The following is a 14,775-nucleotide window of genomic DNA, read 5'->3' as shown; positions in this document are numbered from 1 at the left end:
CTTCTGTAAAGTACTGATATATTTTTCACCAGGATCAATCACGATTGGAGTCCACAATGCAATCTAGAATACGGGTGTACGAGAGTGGGCGCTCAGAACAGGTTCCTTGTAACCTCATTTGCTTGATCCAATGCAAGCTATGTACTTTTGTGCCTGTTAACAGTATTTAATTGGTCTCATTCAGGACTACGATCCAGATTTGCCACCGGAGCTAGCTGCTGCGGCTGGCCATCATGACGTTTCTGCTGATAATCGGAATAAAGTAGATAATGGACATACAGATTTCAGTGCCCAAGGGAGAGTTCCTACAAGCAACCGACCTGCAGTGGTAACCCCCACGATGTCTCGTGTACATGTATTTGGTTCACATTTTTCATAATCTTTCATACACACTCCTCTTTTATATACAAAGGCCACTATCAAAAATACAATTTGCTTCTATACAAGGCCATTATCTCTTCCTGAGAAGAATCAATTAGATTTTTGCCTAGCATGATGGTGCTTATTTATGCAAATGTTGCATGCAGCCATAGAGAAAGTGGCACCACATGCAACATGTTTAATTAGCCCGGAACACGAGAGGTTTTCCACACAATTAATCTACCATTATTAGTTGGCTTTGTTTTCTTGGTATCTTAAAAATGTGATAAAGGCCTTGTATACAAAAACGGAGGGAGTGCCATGTTTAGCTGTCCTTGTTTACTTATGTACTCTCACATTCTGTTGTAAACTTGTACATGTGCTACAAAACAGTTTTCGACACACAACCATGTGCATCTTTTCAGTTATCATGTGACATTTGGTTACCATTCTGTAGTTTTGAGTTATCTTTATTTTATTAAACTACTACTAAGAAATTAGTTCCTCATTGTAAGTCAAGAAAACTGTGTTCGTCATCATGCAAAACTATCAAAAAATTGTAGGTGTTTTTTGTTCTTTTATTTGTTTGGTGTTACCGTTCACTGTTCAGTCAAACTACTAAGAGCATCTTTTTTCCCTCTCCAGATGACGGGCAGACCTATACAAGTTGAAACTGGTTATGGAGAACGTTTTCCGTCTGCTGATACACGTCCAGGTCGAAACCGTGAATCAGATTCTGTTATAGAGGTAAGCTGTGATCCTGCTTTGGCATATATTTAAGTTGTCTCACTAGTAGCTTTTCAATTCTAAGCATTGTCTTGGGTTTCAGATTGTATGTGAGCCTCCGGCAGATGATCCAATAGTTGCTGATAGTTCAGTGGATCAGTCTGAGAAGGATTCTCAAGGAGGTAAAAAAAGCAACGGTGTTGAGGAGAGCGAGGTCTATACACCAGAGAAGACGAACAATTCTTCTTATAATTCCTCTTTGGGAAAGGCAGAACATACCAGAAGGTTGCCTGTCTCATCTGAAGGTGATATGCTCACATCAGATGTTCAGGGCCGTTCCCCGCCGAACTACAAAATAAGGGGCTCTCCTTCTCGTGGAGTAAGGTATGCAGTATCTACAAAACCAAACTTGTTAATCCTGGCTAAATTATGCGTGCTGCAGTTTGCATTACGGTTGATTTTGATAATCTCGTTTTCTCAGAACTAATTTTCTGCATCACATTATAGATAATTCAGCACATAGCAGTTCAACAACCGCAAACTGAGTTCTAGTCTTTATTGGTGTGATCACATGAATGTTACTTCCGGATTAGAGTGAGCCAGTTGCGGTGGTCTTTTTAGCCTTTAAGTAGTAGTCCTGTTCGAAAGATCATAGTGAAGTGAGGTATTACAGTGAGTCTAGTTTCTTGAAGGCCAGGCCATTGCACATTCCACCTTCACTAGACCAGATCATAGCCAAGATGTTCTCAGTGAAGGAGCCAAGTTTAGTTTATATGAGTCTAGTTTCTTGAAGGCAAAGGCCATTGCACATTCCATCTTAAATAGACCAGATCATGGCCAAGGTGCTCTCACTTAAGGAGCCAAGTGGCCAGCAATTCATGCCACAGTGATACCCCTTCTACCACTATTCACATGCACTGTTACACGTAACTGATGGATTGTCATTCACATGCACGGTTACATTTAACTGATGGATTGTCATTCCATGATGTGGTAGTATGTATTGTGTTTCAATATCCAAGCCCTCCAGTATTTCATTAGTCTCTTGCCCGATTGCAAGGTTAATGCCAGGATGTGGATTCTGGAGATCTTTGGATGATGTCATTGTTCCATTTTCTCTAGCATATGCTTCCCATATTTCTTGTATTTTTTGGTTTTACGTCCTTCAGCTCTTTGTTTTTGTCGAAGTTGTATCTCTGATGCTTGCCCTCAAATTGTTCTTTAAAAGGTTGAGAGGACGCTCTCAGGGTGTAAACCCTAGCCGAGAAGCTGAAAGCTCCAATGAAGTACCTCGCAAAACAACATCCTCAAAGAGACGCCGTGATACCCCGGGAGATAGCAAACCTGTTGATGACTCAGAAACTAAGGATGGCTTAAAACGGTCACCTACTGTTGCTGATGAAACGACAGACAAGCTGAGCACAGAAGATCAATTTGCTGATAATGATGATAGGCTTGCTTTGGTTGATAGTGCTGAAATGGATGCTGATGATGCTATCTCAGAACCTCACATGGCTAGCGATACGAATGAGGATGATAATGAGGATCATTCTAGTAAAAGGCAGAAGATCATTTCTAAGGTTGAGCAGCCCCCTGGACTCATTAATAGTAGTGATCAAGTCGATTTGAAGACACTGAATAGTGAAAACAGTAGAGGAGTGAGGTCTGGTAGCAGCAAAGATCATCAGAAACGCCTTGAATCTGGTGAAGAAGTTCTGCAAGATAGGCGGTCCAGGCGTGTAAATGATGTGAGAAGGCATCATGATGGAGAAGAACGCGATCCCCGTCGAAAGGACGTGTCTGCTCGAGACGTCAAACCTGAAATAGAAAGGACACATTTGGCTTCTAGAGGTAGGGATGATATCCACCATCCTTACGGGAACAGAGATCGGGACATACGCGGTAAAAGTTTTGATAGGGTAAGAGAGACTGAAATTTTGCAGAGAAGAGAAGACAGCATGCACAACAGAAGAGGCAAGGAGGAAGATTTGAGACTCAACTACAATGCTGAAGTTGGTGCAAGACATAGAAATAAGTTGAGACCTATTGATAGGAATGACAGGGATGAAGATCCTCATCCAAGGAAATTGCTGGATGATGGTGACTGGAGGGGCTCTAGACAAAGAGAGCGTGGTGATATGGTTTTGAATAGTCGTGAAAGTTTAGATGATTCTCATATCAAGAGAAAGAAAGATGAAGAGAACACCAGGAGAATGAAACCTGAGAGTGAAGATGCAGTCCACGGTTATAGAGGAAGGGATGATCCAAACAGAAGGAAGAGAGAACGGGATGATGGAATTGATCAGAAAAGAAGAGACGATGGTGTTAGGATGCGGGAGAAGGCTGATGATCGTAGTATTGTGAAGAATAAAGAGGACAACTTGCGACAGAGAGAAAAGGACGACAGGCAGAGGCCTAAGCATGAAAGCACACTGCTCCTTCAGAGAGAAGAAGGCAGAGGAACTGGTCGGGGTGGACGGGTTATGGATGACAAAATTGTCGGTGGTGGTAGGAAGAAGGATGAATCAAGATCTGCATTGTTGAGCAAAGAAACCCTAGAGCGCAACAAACAAAATGAGCCTGGGAGGAGAGGTCAAGGTGCAGAAGAAAACAGCACGCAGAATAAAGGGCGAGCTGATGTGCGTCCACGTGATGACAATCCAAATAACAATGAAAGGAACTCCAGACAAGATAAAATAAAAAAGATTCATGACAATAATCGTGTATCTAGCAGTTCTGATGCTCGCCAGGCTAGTAGGGATAAGCCGAGGGAGAGCACAAGAAAGGGCAGAGGCTCTGTGCCAAATGAGCAAGATCTTCACAGATCTAGCAAGAGAAGACGGGAAGACCATGAAAGCTTTCGTAGTGGGAAGGTATGAAATTCTTGTTGAAAGTAACTTTCGAAAGACATGGGCATTAGAAATTCAGGCGATTGACTAATCACGAGGTGGTGATGTGTGTTTGAGACATCTGACTTGAAACAGATTAGTGTTGTGTTTTTAAAGTTTTGCAGATCTTATACCTTATTGTGTTACAAAAGATATTGCAATAATCATGAATTTATGATAGGATGTATACTTAATATGCACATAGGGTTTGTACTTTGTTTCTAAAAGAAGGGCTTTTACTTAAATACTACATGGTCCTTATTCCAAGCAAAGTTGTGTTGCATAATTGGTGACAACCATTTACCTTTATGTTTTCTGGGCCAGTCAGTGAATTTGTTTTCATAATTCTTTGCTGATTGTTTTATTTTTCTGCCAAAGCCTAATCGTAATATGATATCCAAGTGCCGTTTTTCTTATTTGTAAATTTGACAAGTTGAGTATGGTCAGATTTGTTGCTGTGTTTTTATGTTACTGTTTGAGTGCCCACACAGTTCGCCGCAATGGTTCCAAATAAACCACACTATTATTTAAACCAAATTAAGTCACAATTAAGTATGGTGCATATTCTTTCCTAATTCCTATACATAATCAGCCTTACTGTGATGTAATATGCTTAACAACGATGTGGCATCGAGGAACACGATTGAATTCCCTGTTGCAGTGTTAAAAAATATACGTAATCAGCCTGTTAACAGAGGCATCCAAAATGATCAATTAGCATGGTTAGTTAGTTACGCACCCAAAGGAAGTGATGAATTGGTCTGAGGAAAACTGGAACATATGCTGTTTGTCATTGCCAAGAAGAATATCAGAAGTTGAGGTTGAGCAAGTGACCTCACGGCAGAATTGTGTGGCTCTGCAGTTGAAGAGTAGATCGACACGAGGGTTTACTAGTGTTTGCTACTACAATTAGGTTAGCAAAACAACTACTCCCTCCGTTCCGAATTACTTGTCGCAGGTATGGATGTATCTAGATGTATTTTAGTTCTAGATACATTCATTTTTGCGACGAGTAATTTGGAACAGAGGGAGTAGTATATAGTTAGATACATGGTAGAATTTTCTCTTGGGGACGTCAAGGCAGATTGTCACATGGCGAAGTTACAAGCCAAAACACAATACAGCAAAACAGTTGACTGACGCGTGTTTTTGCATTTTCTGCACCTTGCATGCCTTTTTCCTAAGAAATTCTCATTAAGCATTCAACTATGTTACCCTGCAAACAAAAATCCTTTATTATATTATACATAAACACCAGTTTGATTCAATTGTACGCTGCGGCGATATTCACCATTCGTGGTGGTGACCATCAAGTATGACAGTGGTTGGTCACTGGACAAGACAGACGATCATCACCTAGTCTGTAGTGGGCGGTCATAGAATGTTGTTGAGTGGCTACTAGGGGGGCACATGGTCTATTGCTTGGCCTACGGCTGTTGTAGGGCAAGGTGGGGGATACTAACTACCAAGAGCTATCGCTCGAGTGTTACGTTACCTTGATAAACCAAAATTGTGGGGATGTCAGATATCAATGAAGGGGGGCAGTTGCTGCATAGAAATAGGGTAGTTATCTAGTGCACAAGTGTGACCGGGCGAGTGTCTGGAATATCTTTAGCTTGGGAGTAAGACCAGAACCATGTAGATTTGGAAGGGTATTTCTAGACGGCCTTACCCTTGCACGATGCTGTCTAGAAATGAACAATACTACTGAATAATCAGTTGCCGATCCACAGTCTCTACCCTCTCCCGGTACGCATGGAGCATTGAAGACATCTACTATTCTTTTGGTAAAATGTAGCCTTTTCTCTTCTGCATACTAGGCCAATTATAAAACATGTGTGCTGGTTCCTTTCCTCATCCTCCGCCACTGTAAAGGATGTACCTGTTTATTGCTTGTGAGTTGTGAGGCATTTAGATCTTTCTTGTCTGGGCAGAAAATTTGCATGCGCATTGAGTGTTACAATCAGGCACTAGAAACTTAACATAAAATTCAACTGGTGTCGGCCTTCTTAATGATTTTGGATCGCTTCATGATTTGCATGGATAATTATCAGACGTATTTATGCACACTGGAATTCTTTATAGAACATTCTTCTGGTCGGCTGGTGGCACACTAGTGGCTCTGGTTTCTGAGTGCACCTCTGGTTTTTAATGCATGCTGTCCATGTTTAAGAATTAGCTAGATTTCATTCATGGGGTGAACTGATTTATGTGTTTACTCATCTGCAACATTTTGGTCTCTGTTGAATAACAAAGAGTATAGTTCTCTTGCAAAGAAAACTTGCTGCTAGTTGAAAAATGAAGAGCACGGCACCGGTATATGAATAAGGATATGATTTTTTTGTGGAAATTTATTGCTTGGTGGGCTTATGTCTTTAGATTTTGTTTTAACTCTTTGGAATATTCACCCTCCTCAACCCAAATGCAAACAAAACTTTGTATAGGTTGAGGCGAAAGGAGGGAGGGAGCAACAAAATGGTAGGGATCATGCTACATCATCCAAAACGAGCAAGAATCCTCAACAACATGATTCATTTGTGAAACAAGGGGAAGAAGAAGCCATGTCAGATGATGAGAATACCGATGATTCAAGAAGGGGTCGGTCTAAGCTGGAGCGATGGACAAGCCACAAAGAGATTGACTATAGTACTATTGATAATGAGACCACACATGCATTTCCTTCCATCGAAGCTGATGTTCAACCCCCCACTGCTGATGCATCAGGTAAATCTGATGTTCCTGCTATAGTTGTCAGTTCGGACATGAAGAACAGTGGTGATAATGGGCAAGCCTCTGAGATGACGGCTGAAGAGCGTGACCGACATCTAGACACGGTTGAGAGGCTCAAGAGAAGAAGCGAACGATTCAAACTTCCCATGCCTGGCGAGAAGGAGGTACCCCAGAACAAAAAGGTTGATGCTGAAGTGCAGACTTCCCAGAATGAATCGCCTGCTGCTGACGTTGAAGTGAAGCCTGAGCGGCCAGCTCGCAAGAGGAGATGGGCTGGGAGTTGATTGGAACTCACAAACATATATCCTCATCCGAAGAAGTGGCGGCACAGCTCATGGAAGCTGGAAACATATCGTCATCTGAAGAAGTCGCGGCACAGCTGAGCTCGCGCAATGCTTTTCTCTGTTACAACTGAAAGTTGAACTGATGTATGATTTGTACTGTATAACTTAGATCTGTAACTGTAACCATACATACATGTTCATTTGTGGCCGGGGACCTGGATACTTCATTTATCTTTTCCGATTCCTCCCCTCATTTGCGGGGATCGGAAATGTGTGGCACTGGTGCGCCACCAGACTCCGGGTAGCTATGTGTTCTTTGTGGGAAACCTTGGAGGTTTCCAGCTTCATCTGCTACCCAAAGGAGCCACAAGGCAGTTTTGAAGCTGGCGTGGGGATGCTGCAAGGCGCCTTGTTATGAGCTGCCATTGGCACACTGGATTTTGCATCACTCTTCTACTGGTGTTACTTGAAAGCGTTTGTTTGTGGACCAAGAAGAGCTGGGGATCTCGGGAGTGCTTCGAGTTATGACATCTGCTGTTTATGTTTGATATTATTATGTGTATGTACATTATGATAATCTCTTGGACTGGTGTGCATAGGATGCAACAAGATAGATTCTATAGTAGAAGTGCATGTTGCAGTGAATGTCGTGGACAATGCATGCGATAATATTCTATACCTGTAGACAGTGGTAGGTAAAAAAAAGGTTATATGCTTGTTTAGCTTCTTTTTTCTAGCGATGTACATGAATTTTGCCTATGAAAAAACTGACTGTAAGATGCCAGTCTTGTCGCCTGATTGAATTTTAGTTAGCACTTTTAGTTGCATATCTGTTTGAAGGTGCTAGTAAAATAGTGAAATTGCTCCCCTATTGCGAGCTGATGTCAACGACGCAGCCAGCCATTGACTTGCAGCATAGAAATCAAGAGTTGCGTCAGGCTCGCGCCGAACCACCTGAGCCGTCAGGCTAGGCCACGAATGATCCTCGTGGACCGACTGGTGGTCGCCGGTACGCCCACGGCAGGGGGGCGGGCGGCGATGCTGACCTCCCACCGGGCCCCGTGCCAGCACTGCCCTCACCTCAGTTGAACAAAAAAAAAACACTTTGTCCTCGCCAGCTAGAAAAAAGAAATCATCACCAACCGGACGATGGTGTGGTGAAACCTTGTCCTCACCAGCTAGAAAAAAAAAATCATCACCAACCGGACGATCGTGTGGTGAAGCTTTGCCCTCACCAGCTTGGAAAAAAAAACTTTCATCACCCACCGGACGATGGTGTGGTGAGATTCCCCCCGCCACGGGGGTGCGTGCCGCCGTAGGAGCGGCACCCTCGCCCGTTCGCTGGCCGTTGAGCCCGAGCTCGTCACAAAACGGGGTGCGGCCGTGCCGCGTGCGCGCCCCGTGCCCCGCCCGCTCCTCCCACGGGTTCGCGCCGCGAGCCCACCGGACCCCGCTGATACCACGGGCCACCCGGTCGGACCTTCCAACACAGCCCACTGGTTTCCCCCGGGAAACCCCGGGCGGCACGCGCCCCCATGCCGACGTGGCGGGCCCGCCCTATCCGATCCAACAGCCACGTCACGCCCATCCCTCTCGAACGGACGAACGATCAAAGCCCGCATTCGCCCCATATAAATACCCCGAGGAAGCCAAGAAGCAAGCAGAACTGCATCCCAATCCAATCCATCCCAATCCAACCTGATCCAATCCAAGATCGTCGTGGTCCTTCTGAAAAGTGTCGGTCGAAGCGGATCATAGCTTGCTAGGCGATGGCCCCGAGCGCGTCGATGCTGTTCCTGAGCTACCACCAGCTCCACCACGGCCCCGCCGACGCGCCACACGGCAAGGACGGCGCCGGCGCCGGCACCGGCGGCTTCAGGTTCGGCCTTGGCAATGTCTTCTTCTCCCTCGGCGTCCTGGCGCCGAAGCGGCGGGATGCGGCGGGGCACGAAGGGAAGGAGAGGCCGCGTCGGGCCGGCGGCGAGGAGGAGGAGGAGGATGAGCCCGCCACGCTGGCGAGCAAGTTCGACGAGGCCGTGCGGCTCAGCTGCTGGTCGTCCTGAAGCCTATCTTAATGAATTTCCGCGTGCTCCTGTAGCTTCTGCCTCTTTGGCCGTTCAATCATGTGCCGTGCCGATCGTTGACAATGGCAGCATATGTGTAGATAAAATGTGACTGTGCATATGAATTTCCCTTCTTTCTTTCTTGCTGTGTGAAATCCTGGGTAGTACTGACTTCTGAATTATCCCGATCATAAGATTTGGTATACATGGGCTCGATGTCGTCGTGTCCTCACGCTGCTAGCTTCTGAACTTGGAGCGTCCTTGAAAAGGATAATTTTCAAATCCTATCCAGAATCGCCTAAACACCATTCTGAACTGCTAAGTGGGTCAATGAACTTGCAAAGTTTGTCCCTCGTAACGGTGAATTTGCGTAGTTTTCTTCACGCTCCTCGTCTCCTCGACATGAGCTCGCCATGGATAAGCATTGCCAAGAGACCAGTAACACATTTGAAAGTACAAAAGAGATCAGTAGCAGTACGTTACGATCTTATCCCTCGACCTTTTCTTTTTGCCTAAGATCCCTTGACATGATTCACGTTTTTTCCTTTTGAGGGGGACATGGTTTACAGCTGTGGGCTGGCCACCAGTGCTGAATCCGGCGGACAGCAGAGGATTCGGCCCACAGCTCTAACTGGGCCCGTGGGCCACCAGAAATTCTCCCCCAAACTTTACTTAACCCCCTGCCCAACCGCGAAAAAAAGAACTCGACACCCCCAAGGCCTCACCCAACCTCTGCCACTGCCGCTTCCCCCGGCGTTCGTTGCCCCCTCCGACCAGCCGGCGCACCCCGCACTGCACGCCATGAAGGTGAGTGATCAGACGAACCTCTCATGCTCTACGTTTCTCTGGATGCAGCCGTATGTGCCCCGAGTACCGGTCAATAGGTTTCTGGTTCGGGGAGTTTATGCGGCGTGCAGGCCACGTGCTCGACGTAATGCCTCGCCGGGTGTCCTGTGCAGATTGCGGTGGAGGGATGCATGCACGGGGAGCTGGACAAGGTCTACGACACGATGCAGCGGCTCGAGGCGGCCGAGGGTATCAAGATCGACCTCCTCATCTGCTGCGGCGACTTCCAGGTGCGCTCAGGCTGCAGGCAGTCCCCTCTGCCCACGCTCCTTTATTGGAGCTGGAGTTTGTTTTTTTCCCCTTGAATACATTGCGAGCTTACAGTTTGGCTCGACGGTGGTGTATGCTGTTTTGCATCATGTCGTGCACGCACCTGCCTGGGACATGGGATCTGTCTGGTTCACAATGGCCTAGCTGCTGGCTGGTTGTTTGTTTGAAGTTAACCTAACATATCTGTTACTCGTTGGAATAGATAGTTGATCTGGCTAGGGTATCACAGCATTTTCTAAGTCTACCACACACTTCCCTTGAATTGAAATGCTGCAATATTTGTCTTACTGGGTCTGGTCATGCCGGGCCCTTTTTACGGAAATATATTTATCTTACTGTCCTTAAGAAGGTCATATCTGGCTCGGTTCTATGGAGCATGGACAAGTTGATTTTTCACATGGTCATAGTTTAATGTTCGGTAGTAATTCTATGTACGTGTTGACATATTTCACATTCTGACATTGCACCTTTTCATGCAGGCTGTAAGGAATGAGAGTGATTTACAGTGTGTAAATGTCCCACCAAAGTTTCGTACCATGAACTCGTTTTGGAAGTACTACTCTGGGCAAGCAGTTGCCCCATACCCAACTATCTTCATCGGCGGGAATCATGAAGCAGCCAATTATTTGTGGGAACTGTGAGTCTCTGTCACTTATGCCCGGCACAACTTTCAAAATACCAATCCGTGGTTTAGTTTAGCTGTGGGACCTTATTCTATATTTTCACTTTGTAGGACAATAACTAGAATTTGCATGTAAAAATTTAGGAAGGATTGAAGCACAGTAATCTGAAAATTTCCATGATATTTACTCAAATTTTCAATCTAAAAAAAATTCTAACTGGGACAAGGATGATCTATGTATGGAAGTGTGTTGTCCAATAACTATTCATAGAAACATCGGGATGTAAAAAAAAGAATTAAAGGGAGAAAGGCATTGTTTTGAATCTAAGGCTGTCCCTTGTTTTGAACTAATATCTGCTTAGGAGTTTAATAACAAGTAGCTCAACAGCTTTCAGTCATTGGATACATTGATTTACTCAACATATTTGAGTATTGTTGTTCAATGATGAGGTGTTGTCTTGCTTATTGAAAAATGCAATGCCTGCTGTTTTCTAATTGTGGTGTAACCACTATCAGGTACTATGGAGGATGGGCAGCACCTAACATCTACTTCTTGGGGTTTGCTGGTGTTGTTAAGTTTGGAAATATTCGAATTGGTGGAATGTCAGGAATACATAAGCAACATGATTATTACCGAGGCAAGTTTATTAATATCTTGCTTGGGATACTTTGTAGTTTGAAGTTTTTTTTTGGTTGCATCTAGAGGTTATTGTCTAGGGAGTAGAAGCCTATTGAAGAAGGATCCTAAACTAGAACTGTAAATTTCATTAGACCCTGAACAAAGCATTCAGAATTATTATTGCCAATCTATGCAGGACACCATGAGAGGCCTCCATACGATAATGCTACTATACGATCAGTGTACCATGTAAGGCATTACGATGTTCTCAAGCTAATGCATGTGAAGGAGCCTCTAGATATATTCATGTCACATGACTGGCCTCTTGGCATTACTGAATATGGAAACCGGGAGAGGCTCCTTCGAGAGAAACCGTTCTTCAAAGAAGAGGTAATACCAAGTTGCCAATTGACATAGGGGATTATTTTGTGTTACACATTTGTTATGTCCGCGTAGTACACGACCCACCCAGCGCCAAGTTAGGGGGAAGATTCCAATGATTTATTAATTTGGTAGTTTATCCTTTAAATTAAGATCTATTTTAGCTTGGGCGTTAAGCCAACTAGACATAAGATCTACGATTTGTTCTTAGATTGGATTGTTAGTCCTCTATAAGGAGAACCCTCTGTGAGGAATAGAGCCAAGCAAGAATTAGAAGAGTGGTTCTTCTATCTTGCCTCTGGAGTGAGAGCCTTCCCTCCTATCTACCTAGATCCTAGTACGCAACGCATTCGAACCATTGCAACTCTCTATAACATATGCCTTTCATTACTCATCATCCACCAACCTTGTGAAAATGCCTCAAGGGAATGTGTTGACTTTATTGTGTGACAATGTCACATTTTGAGTCAAAGCCAAAGAATAATATAATAAATAAGCGATGCCACATTTTTCATGATAATTACTGCAGTGAAACAGTTTCCAGTGTTGTGTCAGCATCTGTGATCAGCTAAGGATTGTTTCTCTCTCCTTTTTTTGCTAATTAATCTTGTAAAGGTACACTAGATAAACCTTAGTATTTTAGCTAAAAATGATAATGTTAATCCCTATGGCATCAAGTTTCGTATGGTGAGCTGATGACTACTGTGGTCTGACATGCACAGTGTTTGATTGAGACTACTTCCTCAAAAATGGAATGCTTCATGCTTCCCTACACACATATCAAACTATTGTTAATGTTCTGTTCTCTTGTCATTTCAGGTCAACGAGAGAACATTAGGCAGTGAATCTGCAGCAAAATTACTGAACAAATTAAAACCACCGTACTGGTTTTCAGCTCATCTTCATTGTAGATTTCCAGCTATCATTCAACATGGTGAGGATGGACCTACGACTAAGTTTCTTGCTCTTGATAAGTGCCTTCCCGGGCGGAATTTTTTGCAGGTACTACTATCTCCTCTACCACAGACATTTGAACCACTACAAATAAGTTCCTTGCACATATTTGTTCTGAGATGTCAATCAATTTTAGGTAATAGACATTCCATCCAATCCGGGACCATATGAAATTCAGTATGATGAAGAATGGCTTGCAATAACACGGAGATTCAATAGTGCTTTCCCCTTAACTCGGATGCCGTATACAATTCGGTTGGTGCATAAATTGTCTTGTTTGTTTGTTACAGTGTAATGAATATTCTGAAAATATACAATAAATGACAAAGCTGGAGTAATTCAATTGGCTTATCTGACAGGAATGAAGAACTTGATATTGAAGATGACCGGCAGTGGGTTAGGAGCAAGTTGAATGCTAGAGGGGCTAAGACATTTGATTTTGTCCAGACTGCTCCACCTTATGATCCGTCCAGACCAGTTTATAATCCCCCCATAGCAGGTAAGCTTTAATAGTCATGTCTTCACTGTGAGCCATAAATATTATGGATTCTACTGTCGAAATGTTTCTTGATCTTGAGCTACCATACAGTTTTCCTTTAGTTCCACAATTTCATCTTATGTCACAGTTCATTGCTTTCATTCTAGTTGTTTTTTGTATTTAAAGTATCACAAACTAGTATCTGATTCTAAGCATTTGAACTCTTTCTTTGTCAAACTTCTGATGTGTGCTTTACATGGTTCTTGTGCTACACAGTTCCTTGCAGAAACCCACAAACTGAATCATTTCTCCAGTTTTTAGAACTCCCATATCTGCTGGACTCGTCTAATCCTGGCGGTATGTTTCTCTCTCTCTCTCTCCCTGATAAATGCTTATGGCTGTAGCCTAGTCTCTTTTGTGGTAACATCTAAACTCTGAGTTTCATGCATTCTAAGCTAAGAACTGGCTGCTTGTGGGTCTGACCTAGTCAGTTTGCACTTCATCAATATTATTTTCGTTTACGCTCACTCAAACTATTTGTTACCAAAAGAAGAACAGTTGTTCTGCTGTGGTTATACTTTGTGATGACTTGTGGTTACTCATCTTGACAGGTGCTGATATAAACGTATCGAGCTCTCAGGCAGCACCTGCACTTGACAACGACGACATAGAGCTCCCCGATGAAGTTGAAGACGACGAAGATGATGAGGAGTGAAGCACTTAAAGTAGTGGATTCGTTGGAGGTTTAACTAGGACAAGTTCTGTTGTATATCCCTGCGTCCAGGGTTTTGTTGCCAGCTATGTTGATGGATGTCATTACCTCTGTAGAGCATAACTGCAGAAGGAAAACTAACTTGTAGACCGCAGTACCGTACAGTAACCTTGCTTGATTACGAGGTGTAACTGGAGTTATATGCTAGCACAATGCAGATTTTTTTAGAGATATTACGTTTTTTTTAACTAACAATTTCAATCTTTTATATTTTAGAGTAAAGAAACTGCAAAGTTTTTTTGTCGACGAGTCTTTGGTCTCATATATATATATATTTTTCAGAACAATGATTAATTTTATTAATCAAGTGAGGAGATTGCTATAGATTGAGGAAACCGAAACAAAACAAAGCACATACATATTCAAAAGATATCAAAGCATTTGAAATCACCAAAGTTCTGCTAAACACATGTTGATAGTCTGTCTATGCACACGGTAAAAACCTACAGGAAAGCATACTTGGCTAAACTCAAAAGGTTTTGAATAGCAGCATGAGCCCAACAGGCCAACACTAGGTGTAAAATCTTGTACCATTGAACGTACCGTAACCGGGTACACTCCTCAAAAGACAAGCCATCAAGATGTTGATTCATCCTCAAAAGACAAGCCGTCAAGCTGTTGATTCATCACCGAACCACTAAAAGGGACTAAATAGGAGAAACTAAAACATTGCTAGCTCCTCGACGTCGCCAGTGAAAACACAATGGGATGTGGATGAAGGACGCATGAAAGGAAGACCCTGATCGTCGAAGATATGACGGGAGGCCACATGATATGAGGGG

General features: G+C 43.6%; 3 protein-coding genes across 3 annotated transcripts in view; all 3 read left to right on the top strand.

Moving 5' to 3' along the window:
• LOC119286822 (FIP1[V]-like protein) overlaps nt 1-7,786 on the top strand; it is an 11,060-nt gene extending 3,274 nt beyond the window's left edge. The window contains exons 4-9 of the mRNA XM_037566289.1: nt 33-101; nt 185-328; nt 1,006-1,107; nt 1,190-1,470; nt 2,315-3,959; nt 6,419-7,786. Of these exons, the coding sequence (XP_037422186.1) occupies nt 33-101; nt 185-328; nt 1,006-1,107; nt 1,190-1,470; nt 2,315-3,959; nt 6,419-6,988 (2,811 nt within the window). The 3' untranslated portion in view covers nt 6,989-7,786. The remainder of the gene's footprint in view (nt 1-32; nt 102-184; nt 329-1,005; nt 1,108-1,189; nt 1,471-2,314; nt 3,960-6,418) is intronic.
• Nucleotides 7,787-8,631: 845 nt separating this feature from the next.
• LOC119286821 lies at nt 8,632-9,267 on the top strand. The gene has a single exon (XM_037566288.1). It carries the CDS (start codon nt 8,758-8,760, stop codon nt 9,049-9,051), a length of 294 nt encoding a protein of 97 aa, XP_037422185.1. The 5' UTR covers nt 8,632-8,757; the 3' UTR covers nt 9,052-9,267.
• A 470-nt stretch (nt 9,268-9,737) lies between these two features.
• LOC119286820 (lariat debranching enzyme-like) lies at nt 9,738-14,164 on the top strand. The gene is made up of 10 exons (XM_037566286.1): nt 9,738-9,858; nt 10,011-10,127; nt 10,647-10,804; nt 11,306-11,427; nt 11,605-11,798; nt 12,609-12,791; nt 12,880-12,998; nt 13,103-13,242; nt 13,498-13,578; nt 13,833-14,164. The coding sequence occupies exons 1-10, from the start codon at nt 9,853-9,855 to the stop codon at nt 13,934-13,936; spliced, it is 1,224 nt and encodes a 407-aa protein (XP_037422183.1). The 5' UTR covers nt 9,738-9,852; the 3' UTR covers nt 13,937-14,164.
• The last annotated feature ends 611 nt before the right edge of the window (nt 14,165-14,775 follow it).

This window comes from Triticum dicoccoides, chromosome 4A, assembly GCF_002162155.2.
Source record: "Triticum dicoccoides isolate Atlit2015 ecotype Zavitan chromosome 4A, WEW_v2.0, whole genome shotgun sequence".
Taxonomy (NCBI): Eukaryota; Viridiplantae; Streptophyta; class Magnoliopsida; order Poales; family Poaceae; genus Triticum; species Triticum dicoccoides.
Note: the sequence above shows the minus strand (reverse complement) of the source record. Positions and strands in the feature narration are given on the sequence as shown.

Bases quoted from the DNA above. Each gene is read 5' to 3' on its own strand.
- LOC119286821 (XM_037566288.1), top strand. From the start codon at position 8,758: ATGGCCCCGAGCGCGTCGATGCTGTTCCTGAGCTACCACCAGCTCCAC.
- LOC119286820 (XM_037566286.1), top strand. The intron at 10,128-10,646 runs GTGCGCTCAGGC...CTTTTCATGCAG, and splicing joins TCTGCTGCGGCGACTTCCAG to GCTGTAAGGAATGAGAGTGA. The intron at 11,428-11,604 runs GCAAGTTTATTA...CAATCTATGCAG, and splicing joins GCAACATGATTATTACCGAG to GACACCATGAGAGGCCTCCA.